This window comes from Plectropomus leopardus, chromosome 10 (genome assembly GCF_026936395.1).
Source record: "Plectropomus leopardus strain MGB_pleo_1.0 chromosome 10, ASM2693639v1, whole genome shotgun sequence".
Taxonomy (NCBI): Eukaryota; Metazoa; Chordata; class Actinopteri; order Perciformes; family Serranidae; genus Plectropomus; species Plectropomus leopardus.
In genome coordinates this window covers 37,661,772-37,676,136 of record NC_142185.1, presented here as the reverse complement: position 1 = coordinate 37,676,136, position 14,365 = coordinate 37,661,772, and the positions used below count along the sequence as shown (strand labels likewise).

General features: G+C 45.7%; 1 protein-coding gene across 1 annotated transcript in view; it reads left to right on the top strand.

Annotated features, from left to right (window-relative positions):
• LOC121948672 (titin) overlaps positions 1 to 13,567 on the top strand; it is a 200,011-nt gene extending 186,444 nt beyond the window's left edge. Inside the window, exons 215-226 of the mRNA XM_088083830.1 lie at positions 71 to 373; positions 481 to 1,065; positions 1,146 to 1,448; positions 1,741 to 2,040; positions 2,182 to 2,757; positions 2,850 to 3,155; positions 3,515 to 4,120; positions 4,281 to 9,358; positions 9,473 to 9,790; positions 9,911 to 10,064; positions 10,305 to 10,610; positions 12,224 to 13,567. Coding sequence (XP_087939956.1) covers positions 71 to 373; positions 481 to 1,065; positions 1,146 to 1,448; positions 1,741 to 2,040; positions 2,182 to 2,757; positions 2,850 to 3,155; positions 3,515 to 4,120; positions 4,281 to 9,358; positions 9,473 to 9,790; positions 9,911 to 10,064; positions 10,305 to 10,610; positions 12,224 to 12,516 — 9,128 coding nt within the window. The 3' untranslated portion in view covers positions 12,517 to 13,567. The remainder of the gene's footprint in view (positions 1 to 70; positions 374 to 480; positions 1,066 to 1,145; positions 1,449 to 1,740; positions 2,041 to 2,181; positions 2,758 to 2,849; positions 3,156 to 3,514; positions 4,121 to 4,280; positions 9,359 to 9,472; positions 9,791 to 9,910; positions 10,065 to 10,304; positions 10,611 to 12,223) is intronic.
• Positions 13,568 to 14,365: the final 798 nt, after the last annotated feature.

Sequence of the window (14,365 nt, the reverse complement as noted above, 5' to 3'; positions counted from 1 at the left end):
GAGAGAGCAAGCACAGATTCATTATATCTTGAATTTAAAAAACACTTAAATGCATCTCTTTCCCTCTCAGATCCACCTGGCTGCCCTCAGAACCCAAGGATCACCGATACTACCAAATCCTCTGTCTCACTGGCTTGGAGTCCTCCTGATGAAGAGGGAGACGCAAGGGTGGACGGTTACCTGATTGAAATGCAGAAGGTGGGAACCTTGTCCTGGATCAAGTGCAACACCTCACCATCTCTAATCTGCGAATACACACTGACCAGAATGCCACAAGGAGAAGAGTTCAAATTCCGTGTGATGGCCTGCAATGCTGGCGGCTGTGGAGAGCCTGCTGAAGTGCCTGGAACTGTCACTGTGACTGAGATGCTTGGTAAGGACACTCAGGTTACTTTAACTAAACCTGCAATAAGACCATTTGTATTTGTTAAAAACTAAGATATAATACAGCTGACTTGTCTTACTATCATTGTTTTCCAGAATCTCCTGACTATGACTTGGAACTGAAATACAAAGATGTTTACGTGGTGCGTCATGGAGGCGTGATTAGACTCTCTGTACCCATCAAGGGCAAACCTCATCCAACCTGCAAGTGGTCTAAAGACAGCGGTGAAGTCTCCACCAAGGCTATGATTGCCTCCACGGAGGATACCAGTGAGCTGGTGATCAAGGGAGCTGAGAGGAGTGACTCTGGTGTGTACGACCTCCTTCTGGAGAATAAGGTCGGCAGGAAGAAGGCCCAAATCAAGGTGAAGGTCATTGGCCGCCCAAGTGCCCCAGAGGGACCAATGGTCTTTGAGGAGATACAGGCCAACTCTGTCAAGGTGTCCTGGAAAACGCCCAAGGATGATGGTGGTTCGGAGATCTTGGGTTATATTGTAGAAAGACGTGAGGCAGCAAGAAATGCATGGTACACAGTGGACTCCAGAGTGACTGACACTCAGCTGGTTGTCAAGGGCCTGAAAGAGGGAACAGAGTACCACTTCAAGGTCACGGCTGAAAACTCCTTCGGTGTCAGTGCCTCCCTGAAATCAGAACTGCCACTGGTGCCCAAGACTCCTCTCTGTAAGTATTGCTTCATAAGTCTTTGAACAGTATAGGACCATTAGGAATGACTGAAAAAATAATCTGCATTTCTCAACTAGGTCCCCCTGAGCCTTCAAGTACTCCACCAGAGATCATGGATGTCACAAAGAGCTCTGTGGCACTGGCGTGGTCCAGACCAAAGGACGATGGTGGTTCTCCCATCACTGGCTACTTTGTGGAATACAAGGTGGTGTCCGCTGAGACATGGTCTCGCCACCAGACCAAGATCACCTCCACAATGTTTACTCTGCCAGGACTCACTCCTGATGCAGACTACCAGTTCCGCATTGTTGCTGTCAATGACATTGGTGAGAGTGAGGCTGGTCCTGTTTCTGACCCAGTCACATGCAAGGATCCATTTGGTAAGTCTCCCCATGCTGATAATTAATAGCAACATAATCATTATATTTGATGGAATTTTAATGGACATGAGGGCAGTCAGGTGTGAATAACATTTCATACCAAACTCTGGTCTTCTGAGTCAGTTCAAAACAACCTTCCACAGTTGACTGCCACATACACTTTCTCTCAGTGGAGTTTTACAGACAATAACAGCAGAATAAAAAAAGACACAGTGATTATTGTTGGTGTCAGTAAGTCACAAAAACAACTGGGAATTGAGTTGTTGTTATTTTATTGTTTCTTTTCTTCCAGACAAGCCAAGTCAACCAGGTGAGATCGATACAGTAAATGTGACAAACAACTTTATCACCATTCGCTGGCAAGTTCCAGAATGTGATGGTGGAAAGGAGGTCCTGGGCTACTGGGTGGAGTACAGGAAGTCCACTGAGAGCACCTGGAAGAAGTCCAACAAGCAGAGACTGAAGGAAAAAGAGTTCACTATGCCCGGACTGGCTGAGGCCACAGAGTACGAGTTCAGAGTGTTTGCTGAGAATGAGACAGGAATGAGTAGACCTCGTAGAACTGCCACATGCATCAAGACCAAACTGAGTGGTGAGTACAGCATAATGTACTGTGTGAAAATGATTTGTAAGCATTTATCCAACTTGCATTTCCAGAGTTACTCAACCATGAGACATTCCTAAACATAACACACCTGTGCCATAAACATACCTCCTTGTTTCATACTTACAGTTGAAAGTAAACCAGGCCTGAGAAAGGAAATGGATGAAGTAACCGCCAAGCTTGGCCAGCCTGCTGTCATGAAGTGCCAGATTATTGGCAGACCTGTTCCTGACATCAAGTGGTATCATGCTGGCAAGGAGATTGTTGAGTCTCGCAAGTACGAGATGAGCTCTGACGGCCGCAATCATTCGCTGTCCATCATGACCGATCAGCAGGAGGATGAGGGAGAATACACCTGCAAGGCCATCAATGATGCTGGAGAAGCCGAAACCACAGGCATTCTGGTGCTGGAGGCTCCTGCATCCTTCCACCCTGACTACCCACTTAAGGAAACCTACTACGCCGGCCTGGGATCCACCTTGCGCATACACGCAGTCTACATCGGCCGCCCTGAGCCAAAGATCATGTGGCTGCATGGGGCGAAGACCCTGGAAAACACAGAGGATATCAGTATAGAGACCACTGAGCACTACACACACCTAGTGATCAAGAACGTGCAGCGTAGAGTCCATGGAGGCAAATACAGGATCAGACTGCACAACCACTTCGGCAGGGCGGACACTGCATTCAATGTTGAAATTTATGGTATGTTCATGTAAATTTACTGCAGTGAATGCATCAAAGAATACATGTGTTAAGTATATATATTTATTAATCTCTAATACCTCTGTTTTTAGACAAACCTGACATGCCTCAGGGTCCGATTGTGCTGGAAGCCCTCCTGAAGAACTCTGTCATCATCAGCTGGAAGGTTCCCAAGGATGACGGAGGCAGCATGATCACCAACTACATTGTGGAGAAACGCGAGGACAAGGAGGGTTCTGAGTGGGAACTGGTGTCCTCATCCATCAATGGTACATCTTGCCGTGTGCCCAACCTCATTGACAGCGCCGGATACTTCTTCCGTGTGTATGCTCAGAACCGTTATGGCAACAGTGAACCACTGAAACTCACTTCTCCTATCCTCATCAAGAGCCAACTGGGTAAATTTAATTTATTATCCTATATAATACTGTATATATTGTTTGTTTATGTCGTCCTCTGTGCTTTATTTCCTTCATCTTTATCCTGCACATTCCTTGTTTTTGTACTTATTTATTAATATAGTTTATTTTGCACAGTTATCTTTCTATTTTGCTATCCCTTTGCTGCTGCAATGTTGGAAATTTCCCCACTGTGGGACTAATAAAGGATTATCTTATCTTATCTGATTATCTTATCTTATATGTGTCTCAAAATTCATCATAAATTCATGTCTTACAATGTAAGCATTTGAAGAGATACTGGGGTACACTGCAAAAGTTCTGACTATGCTATCTGATATATACTTTCCTGTCCACAGAGAAACCATCCCCACCTCTGTCACCAGTTGTTTCTGGAATCACCAAGGACTCCTGCGTGGTTTCCTGGAAGCCTCCACTCAGCGATGGCGGCTCCAAGATCAAGAGCTATTACCTTGAGAAGAAGCAAAAGAAGGACAAGAAGGAATGGGGTGATTGGACTCTGGTGACCACAGACGAGATCAAACAGACGGTGTTCTCGGTCAAACGTCTAACGGAGGGCGTTGAGTGCATCTTCCGTGTGAAGTGTGAGAATCTTGGTGGACAGAGTGACTACAGCGAGGAGACCGCTCCCATCATTCCAGCCACAGCCGTTGAGCTCCGTGCTCCTGCCTTCAAGGAAGAGCTGAGGAACATGAGTGTCAAGTACAAGAGTAATGCTACCCTCGTGTGCAAGATCACAGGGCAGCCCAAGCCCGTGATTAAATGGTTCAGACGAGGAAAGGAGATACACTCTGACGGAAAGAAGATCAAGATCCAGGAGTTCAAGGGAGGTTACCACCAGCTGGTCATCACAGAGGCTGATGAGGAAGACTCCACTGTGTACCAGATCAGGGCCACCAACCAGGGAGGCTCCATCTGTGCTACAATCTCTCTGGATGTTGAAAGTAAGCTCAAAAATAACCAATTTCTCAAATTAGATCACTATTTTCTGACACTGACATGTACAGAATCAACATATATATATATCATCTATATATCATCTATATATCATCTAATACCAAATAACATGCCATGTTTTAATAAAACAATATCTTTAATTTCTAGTCCCTGCCAAGATCAACCTGCCAAAGAATCTGAAGGACAAAGAGGCCATCCCTGCCCTGCGCGGAGAAGTGGTCAATATCAAGATTCCTTTCAGTGGCAAACCAGATCCTGTCATTACATGGCAGAAAGGACAAGATCTTATTGACAGCAATGGCCACTACCAGGTCATTGTCACCAGATCATTCACTTCTTTGGTGTTCACCAACGGAGTTGAGAAGAAGGATGCTGGTTTCTACATTGTCTGTGCAAAGAACAGATTTGGCATTGACCAACAGACAGTCGAGTTGGATGTAGCCGATGTTCCTGATCCTCCACGTGGTATCAAAGCCAGTGACATCTCGAGAGACTCAGTCACACTGAACTGGGTGGCCCCAGCAAATGATGGTGGCAGCAGAGTCATCAGCTACATTATTGAGAAGTGCCCCACCACTGCTGAGAGGTGGCAACGTGTTGCCCAGTCCCGTGACACTCGCTACACCGTCACCAATCTATTTGGAGGAACCAGTTATCAGTTCAGAGTAATTGCTGAGAACAAGTTTGGACAGAGTGCTCCATCTGAGACCAGCGGACCTGTGATGACCAAAGAGGACAAATCAAGAGTTCTGCTCTATGACAGGGAGGTTGATGATACTGGACGTGTTCATAAGAGCAAGGCTCCACACTCTGAGGCCAAGAATATGCACAACAAATATGCCATTGCAGAGGAATTGGGCAGAGGTCAGTTTGGCATTGTCCATCGCTGTGTAAACATTACCTCTGAGAAGACTTACATGGCTAAATTTGTCAAGGTGAGAGGCGCAGATCAAGCAATAGTCAAGAAGGAAATTGCAACACTGAATATGGCCAAACATGTCAACTTCCTCCTCCTCCGTGAGTCTTTTGACAGCCCTGAGGAGCTGGTGATGATCTATGACTTCATCTCTGGCGCTGATATCTTTGAGCGCCTCAGCACAGCAGAGTTTGAGCTTAATGAGCATGAGATTGTCAACTACATCAGGCAGATCTGCTCAGCTCTTGAGTTCTTGCATGGTGAGAGCTATGGACACTTTGATATCAGGCCTGAGAATATTGTATACACAACCAGAACCAGCTCCAATGTGAAAATTATTGAGTTGGGCCAGGCCAGACACCTGACTCCTGGAGACCAAATCAAGATTCAGTATACCACTGCAGAGTATGCTGCTCCAGAGATCCACCAGTGTGACATGGTTAGCACTGTCACAGACATGTGGTCAGTTGGTGTCCTTGCCTATGTGCTTCTGAGTGGACTGAATCCATTCACGGCTGAAACTAACCAACAGATGATTGACAACATCTCCAATGCAGCCTATAGCTATGATGATGAGTCTTTCAAGCAGGTCAGTGTCGAGGCATTAGACTTTACTGACCGCCTGATGACAAAGGAACGTAAACATCGGATGACTGCTGCTGAGGCTCTGGCTCATCCTTGGCTAACCAAGCCAGCAGAGGAGATCAGCACCAGAGCCATCCCAACCGGCAGGCACAAGAGATACTACCAGACAATGGTGAGGAAAGAGTGGGGCACTGTCGTCTCTGCAGCTCGCGTGGCCAGCGGCGGCTCCATCAGGTCCCAGCGTGGTGTCTTTGTTGCCAAGGTGAAGATTGCTCCATTTGAACACGGTCCTATTGGAGGACAGATTGGCCATGCAGTGGTGAACGAGGGAGACAATGTGAAATTCATTTGCAACATTGACAACTACGACAGCACTACTGAAGTAACGTGGTACTGTGGTGTTAGGCAGCTTGAGGCTGGTGACAAATATGAAATTGAGTATGAGGACGGTCTGGCTGTTATCACCATCAACAAGGTCACAAGAGCAGATGATGGCACTTACAGATGCAAGATTGTGAATGAGTATGGTGAGGATAGCGCCTATGCAGAGCTGTTTATCAGCGGTGTTAGATCTTACCGTGACTTCTTCACCACCCGTGTGGTCAAGAGAACAAAGCGCAGAGTTGACACTGCTAGAATGCTTCAGAAGCCACCAGAGTTCACCCTCCCTCTGGTCAATCACACAGCCTACATTGGTGAGGATGTGCGCTTTGGCGTAACCATCACCGTTCATCCTGAGCCTCGTGTCATCTGGCACAAATCCGGACAGAAGCTCATCCCTGGACATGATGACAGGAAATACACATTCATCAGCGACAAGGGCCTGTACCAGATGATTATCCACAAAGTTGAGGATGAGGATGATGCTGAGTACAGCGTTGTGGCTCGTAACAGATATGGTGATGACAGCTGCAAGGCTCGTCTGACTGTTGTTCCACGACCTAAACCAGCAGACCTCACCCTGAGGCCCATGTTCAAACGCCTGCTTGCAAATGTTGAGTGCAGAGAGGGCCAGAAGGTGCGCTTTGAGATCAGAGTATCCGGCCATCCCACACTGAAGTGGGAGAAGGATGGCATGCCTTTAGCCTTTGGACCATCTATTGAGGTTGTCCATGAGGGCCTGGACTACTTCATTCTTCATGTGAGAGACACTCTGGTTGAAGACTCTGGTGTGTACAGAGTTACTGCCACTAACTCTGCTGGATCTGCCAGTTGCCAGGCCACACTCAAAGTAGAACGTGCCGCTCATGTCAAGAAGGAATATGAGATGAGTGACAAGGAGAAGGAGAAGATGGCTGGAAAGGAGGAACTTGACAAAAAGGTGAGGCTGTCTCAGATTCTGTCTGACACTGTAGTTATGCCTCTACCACCTGCAGCAGTACAAGCTGTCAGGGAGGCAGCCACCATGTTCAAACCTGCTGTGACGACCAAGAAGGGTGAGAAGACTGAGGCTGAGATACAGAAAGAAAAAGAGGAGAAGAAGAAGCGTGCAGATGAGAAGAGGTTGCGTATGCCCTATGATGTGCCCACTCCTCGTGTCATTAACCCAGCTGTTCTTGAAGAGGATGTGGAGATAAAACACTTCCAGCCACTCTCTGACATGAAATGGTACAAGAAGCTGCGGGATCAATATGAGTTCCCCGAGCCCATGGATAAAATCAAGCAGAAGAGAATGAAGCGTATTCGTCTCTCCAGGTGGGAGCAGTTCTATGAGGTGCCGATCAGGGTCAAAGACCAGTACAAGCCGAGGTGGCGTATCTCATCCATGACTCAGGATGACTTGGAGACTGTGAGGCCTGCAAGGCACCGCACTCCTTCCCCCGAGATAGACGCCTACCACAGGATCAGGAGGAGGTCCCTGGGCGACCTGTCAGACGAGGAGCTGCTGCTGCCTGTGAATGAGTACCTGTCCATGAAGAAAACTGAGGAGGAGAGGCTTCGTCTGGAGGACGAGCTGGAGCTTGGTTACTCTGCTTCTCCACCTAGCCTAAGCCCAGTTCGCTTCGAGCTGTCTGCCCTGCGTCCCTCATCTCCCAGAAGAGTTTACAGCGATGATGAGGAGGGTGAAGAAGTCCGTAGATATGACTCCTACAGAATTCCATCCAAATACGAGGCTGGCCCCAGTTTTGTTGAACTCCGCCAGCGTCATGACAAAGCAACATACAAACCCCCAAGACAGAAGCAGAGGGTGTATGAAGAGAGAGAAGATCAGGAGCTGCTGCGTCCACACACAACTGTTCAAAGAATGGCCACTTACAAGAGTGAACTCAAGCGCATGGAGTTTGAGGAGAAGACCCGATCCTTGAAAAAGGAAACAACCGTCTCTGTTGCGACGTACTCTGAGGGCGTTGAATCTGAGCACCTGACAGCTTTTACTGCAGAATTTATTCCTAAACCAATCAAAAAGCTCCCAAAGCCAGAACCTGAGAGGAGGAGGTCTCCTACCCCAGACAAGGCTGCAAAGACCGACGTGACCCTCCCTCGAGTTGACTTTGCTTCCAGGTACGAAGAGAGGAAGCAGGCTCTGAGGTCAGAAAGAAGATCAGTGGAGAGGAAGATCGAAGTGGTGACACAGGCTCCCTTCAGCCTCGACCATACCCCACGCATTACCATCAGGATGCGATCTCACCGCGTACCCTATGGCTCCAACACAAGGTTCACCCTGAATGTCCAGGCCAAACCAGAACCTGAGGTAAAGTGGTTCCACAACGGAAAAGAAATTCACAAGTCAAGCAAATACAACATGACCAACATCAGCGGGGTTCTGACTCTCATGATCAACAACTGTGTGACTGAAGATGGCGGCACTTACCGTGTCGTCTGCAGGAACACCAAAGGAGAGACTTCAGACTATGCTACATTGGATGTAGCAGGAGCAGAATACGCTGCCTACTCTTCACTCCGCAGAGACGAGGAGCCTCCATCCTCCCATTTGCCAGAGATGACCAGAACAGAGGTGTATCACGTCTCGTCTTCCTCCTCTACAAGAACAGTGATGGAAAGTGTGACTGAAACTAAGAGAGAGACCACTACTGTTGTTGAGAAGCGAAGGGAGAAGCCTAGTGCTCCCGCCAAAATCCTGACCAAACCACAGTCCCTGATCGTAGATGAGGGAGCCCTCGCCAGGTTTGAGTGTGATGTGGCTGGCGAACCAGCGCCCTCCGTGACCTGGCTGCATGAAGGAGCAGTTGTTGGTTCTTCTGCCCGTCACCACATTGTCTCTGCTCAGTACAGCTCCTCCTTTGAGATCTCTGCAGTTGAGATGTCGGATGAAGGCAGTTACACCCTGCTGGTGGAAAATGCTGGAGGCAAACAAGAGGCTCATTTCACTCTGAAGATCCGCAAGTCTGAGTCCAAGCAGAAAGTAGTTGCTCCTCCAAGAATCACTTCCCCAGAGGCCAAGTCCCCTGAACCAGTCAAATCTCCTCAGAGAGTCAAGTCCCCTGTGCCAATCAAGTCACCTCAGAGAGTCAAGTCTCCGGTCTCACCAAAATCCCCAACACCAAAGTCCCCTACTCCCAAATCCCCGACTCCATCTGAGAAGGAAAGGGTGACTTCCCCAATCAAGTCACCAAAGAGAGTGATGTCACCCACTCCTGAAAAGAAGCCGTCCTTCTCTGTTGGGCTGAGCGATGTCACTGCTGCCGCCGACTCAGTTGTCAAGCTCTCGGTGAAGGTGATAGGAGAGCCCAAACCTGCAATTTCATGGATGAAGGATGGAAAGGTAACATATTTTAAGATTTCTACTACTTTAATTCAATTATTGACACATAAAAAAGAATAAAAAGAGTAACATACTTGCATTGTTTTGTAACTGTCATAATTTCCTGATTGGCAGGCTTTGTCTCAGGGTGGGAAGTATGAAATCTTTGAGGAGTATGGCTCAGCTTATCTTGAGATCTATGAACTGGAGGTTTCTGACAGCGGGCTGTACAAGTGCACTGCCACTAACAGCTCTGGAGCAGTATCGACCACCTGCACAGTGACTATCCGGGGTCAGGTTGATACCGTGGTCACGGCCAAGCGCTCAGATGCGCCCCACTTCCTGGTGCAGCCCAGGTCCCAGATTGTAAATGAGGGACAAAATGTCAAATTTACCTGTGAAATTGCAGGAGAGCCTTCTCCTGATGTGGAGTGGTTAAAAGACAACATGACCGTGAGTATTTTTCTCCAGAATCTGATTAGTTTCATTATTAATACAAGATGTTGGTTGAAGCAGTCTTAAAACTGAGGTGAATGGAACTGTAACAGACTGAACTTCTCTCTCTATCTGCAGATCTCTGTCTCATCCAACATTAGACTGAGTCGTTCCAACTCTGTGTACACTCTGGAGATTTGTGATGCCACAGTTGCAGACAGTGGGAAGTACACAATAAAAGCCCAAAATCAGTTTGGACAGTGCTCTGCAACGTCTTCCCTCAATGTCTTCAGTAAGTTTCAGCTGAATGTCAACCAAACACAATCACTTGCGCTTTCTCTGTGTTTTCACTGGCCTGGCCTCGTAAAGTTTGTGTTAAAAAATGTGCAAAGCAAACTTTGGTGCAGTCTCATTCAACATTTAAACGTGTAGATGTAAATCCGAGGCGGCTGAGTGCTCAGTGTATGCATACTGTGTTCTCTCCCTGCACATTGTGATACGAGGAATGTGCTTGTCATTTGCATTCTCACAGCTCTTGTTGAAGAACCAGCACAAATGATTATTGTAGAGCAAAGAGCTTCTTCTGACACTGACGCTGCCAGCATGCAGAAAACTTTATCTGGCTCATCAGTTCTTATGGAGGCCAGCAGGTACAGCAGCAGCTCCCGCTCTGCTGCCGAGTACTCGTTTGAGAGCATGTCTGCGACTAGCATGTCCGCCATGATGGCTGAGTCAGTGGTTTCCATGAGCTCCAGCAGCCAAATGATGGAGATGTCTGCTCACTCGCATGCAGAGGCCTCCTCCTCACTGAGGGCCCTCACCATAGGGGCCAGAACAGGTGAGATGCATTTCAGAAGCTGCCTGAATGTGATGGTGACCTTTAGCTCAGTCCGAGATGATGTCAGCATCCTTCTGAGCAAAGATGGAATGAAGATACCAATGTGATGCAAAATGTCTTTCGTGTTTAACCCTTTGAAACCCGAGCAAACTGGTTTGATTTCTTTCAAAATCAAAGGGAAAAGGCAACGAACAACTTAACAAGACATTGCTCAAAAATAAGCAAGAAATTAGTAAGTTAGTAAGACGTAGTTTTGATATGTTTCCCCCTTTGTAAAAACACACTTACCAGTCATTTTTTTGTGATCTTTTACTAAATTTTCACAATGTTATGATCATTTCTTGCCATGCTAGTCATCGACTCTTTTCCCCATGTTTTTCTTTGTTTTTGTTTTTTACAGAAATCAAACCAATACATTTAGGTTTCAAAGGGTTAAATAGCTTGTGAAAGGCATTTGAATGAAGCACAAATAAGCTGATGTCTGTACAGGTGTCAAAGGGTTAACTGAACAAAAACAAAAAGGGTTCAAACTTTCTGAGTAAGGGCTGAACAGCTTTTGACCTCTGCAAATGGAGGCTTATTTCTGTGACAATGGCACAATTATTTATCAGTCATTTTTACAAATTTTTAGTGTGTCAAAAAAAGTCAGTATTAAATGTACTAAAAAACTTAAACAGCCTCAGTATATCATAATTAAAAAAAGTCATGGTACAGTATATCTTAAAAAAGTCACAGAATACTATATTGAAAAATGTGTAAATGTATTATTTATAGTGCTGGGCCGTTAACGGCGTTAACGTGCTGCGTTAACGCGGGATTCTTACCGCGCGATAAACTATTCACTAAGTTGGGTCTATACAGTGAGCGAGGCACCAATTTCACCTTGTTGTTTAAGCGCGGATGTATACCTGGTCGAATTACGCGGAGGGGGCGCGAACAAGGCGGAAGCTGGTCTGCCTGAGTGACCGGAGTGATTGGCTCAAGCCGTGTCACAAAGCTGCTGACCGTTAATGGTCTTCTTCATGACCTCTAATGTAGGCCCACAGTTCAGTTAGGGTCATGTTATCAGAGGCTGCGCCCTCTGCTGTTCATTCCAGTTAGCAGGAAAAAGCTTTTTCCACATGGAGACAGAACCTGTGCTCCTAAATGTCTGTGTTTAACAAAATAAAATAAAGTTAAACACCAAAGTAAATCTTATGGAACATTATTTTTCTTTACCAAATATTATAGTAGAACAGCTTTCTCAAGCAGTTTGTGATGCATTTTCATCATTTAGATAGATAGATATTATTTTGAATGTCTTTGGCAAAATTCAAATCTATAATTTTAATCTAGATTAATCTAGATTAACTACAGGATTGCAGTGAGATTAATCCAGATTTAAAAAATTAATCTATGCCCAGCACTAATTATTTATCTTTAAAAATCATTTTATAGTATGTGAAAAGATGTTGAAAAAAAAAGTAATCTCAAAGACTTACGAAAAGGGTCCAAACCGCCTGAATAATGTGTGTTTTTTCCCTTTTAAAGATGACGGCTCATTTCTGTGACTGTGATGTAATAATTTAATGTAAATCTTTGGTCTCTGACCTTATCCGTCTCCTTGTCAACAGGCTTTCCACCAAAGATTGAAGCTCTTCCGCAGAACGTCAGCGCAGAGGCGGGAAAGTCCCTGACGGTGGCTGGAGTGTTCTCCGGAGAACCCGCGCCCTCTGTCCAATGGGTCCACTCAGGTCGGACCCTCCCCAACGGGAACGAGCGGTGCCACGTGGAGAATGCCGCCGCCCTCTCCACCCTGGTGATCTCTGCGGTGAAGGAGGCCGATGGCGGAGAGTACACCCTGCGACTGTCCAACGAGTTCGGCTCTGACTCTGCAACTGTTAACGTTCACATTCGGTCCATGTAAAAAAAAAAAAAAAAAAAAACTAATATATATCCCAGTTTCCCTCTTCCAGAACCTTTTTATTTAGTGAATTAGCAACGATAATCTTACGTGAGAAAGATCTGGATTTCTGTTCTTGTAAATATGAACTATTTTTGTACCAAACTTGACATTAATTTATGCCAAACTAGACTAAAGTCTAAAGTTGTTATAAAATGTGCCATATTGGACAATTATGACTTAGGATTTTTGAACCACTTTTCTGTGACATGTACATAATGTATATAGCCGAATTTAACGGTTATGGGAAATGTATGCATTGTTATTTATGACAATAATATTAACTGAAACAAAAGAACAAATGCTTTAACAGGAGAAAGTTCCAGAAAGAACGAATACCCTGTCAAACTGAGAAACTAAACTCTGTGCCTCAACGATAAGTTGAAGTCTAAGATTGCCTCAGCAGGTAGAGAGGCTCCCTGTTGATGTTCTGAAACAAAAAGACAAAGTTGTTGTTTCGTCGCGCGTCTGCGTGCGATATTACAGTTTCCTATGAGTTGTACCGTGAGTGTAAGACCCTGAGTGCTGTTTGCATCACCCTCATGTAAGCAGCATGACGCGGCCTTGTGCTCAGACTGACTGCGTCATACCACCAAGATTTGTTGACCAGCTCAGAGTGCGAGCGGCCTGCACTCTCAGCATTTAGATCATTTTAATAAAGAGCGCTGCTTCTGCACAGGACGGCCGGAGCGGCTTCCTAAACATAACATCTCCTGGCCATTAAAGAGGAAGTCGCCGCTGGCTCTGCGGTGCAGACGCAGCGCTGTCTCTCGGAGGATAGCTAGCTAATGTGTTTGTGTTGCAGTGCGAGTGTTGGTAGCTTTTAGTCATTTCACCGTGTCAGTAGTCAGGGTCGTCTTTGTTCACCACAGGTACTCCACCTCCTGTGAGAGAAAACTACAGTCCTGTTTTCCACCCTGCAGTTTGGTTTCATTGATCTGTTGATGTAGAACTGTATTTCATCCTCCTTGAGTTTTATTCATTTCTGATTTAATAAAGCATGATTTCAGCACTACAGGGGCCTTCCTGTTTCCTGTGTCACCTCTGCTCTCTGAGCTGCATTTCATGCAGGCTGCGGTTAGAATGAGCTTATCACAGCGAAGAGTTTTAAAAAATCTCGTCAGACAAAAGTCCAAATATAGGAGGTCTAAAAAGTCATAGTACAGTATGAGTATTTTTCAGGATTTTTTTTAAAAAAACATACTAGATTGATGTTTTAGATGACATACTATACTATGACTTTTTTGTGATTTTATTATAATAATAATAGATTTTATTTGTGATGCTCTTCACATTTGGAACAAATCTATTCAAAGTTCTACAAGATAAAAGCTTTAGCATAAAAAAACAGATGAAAACTGCCAAAATAAAAGCATATTTAAAAGTCACCAGAAGGCAACTCTGATGGTCATATACAACTATTTAATCTGTGTTATTGCAGTAGACAGCAGGGAGACGGCTGCAGCTCTGACCGTCAGCCTGAGGCTCCACAGGTGAGCACAGATCATATCTGCAGGGTTTCCCCCATAATGCCCGGCCTGACCCCCTGCCTTTTACTACTTTCTTTTTTAACTCTTTCCCTGCCACTAATGAGATTTTCTGTCAATTGGTGTTTTCACTGCAGTGTAGGGGACACTGTTGCAGATGTTGTGCAATAAAACAACATTTCCACGGCCAAAAACAAACGAACAAGACGGTCTCAGGTCCCAGGGTGATGGAGGAGAGGACTTCTAACGTGCCGACTTTATCGCTATTTAGCGGCTTTTCGGACCCTCTCAGCAGCGTTATATTTAAAAAGCAAAAAAAAAGAGAT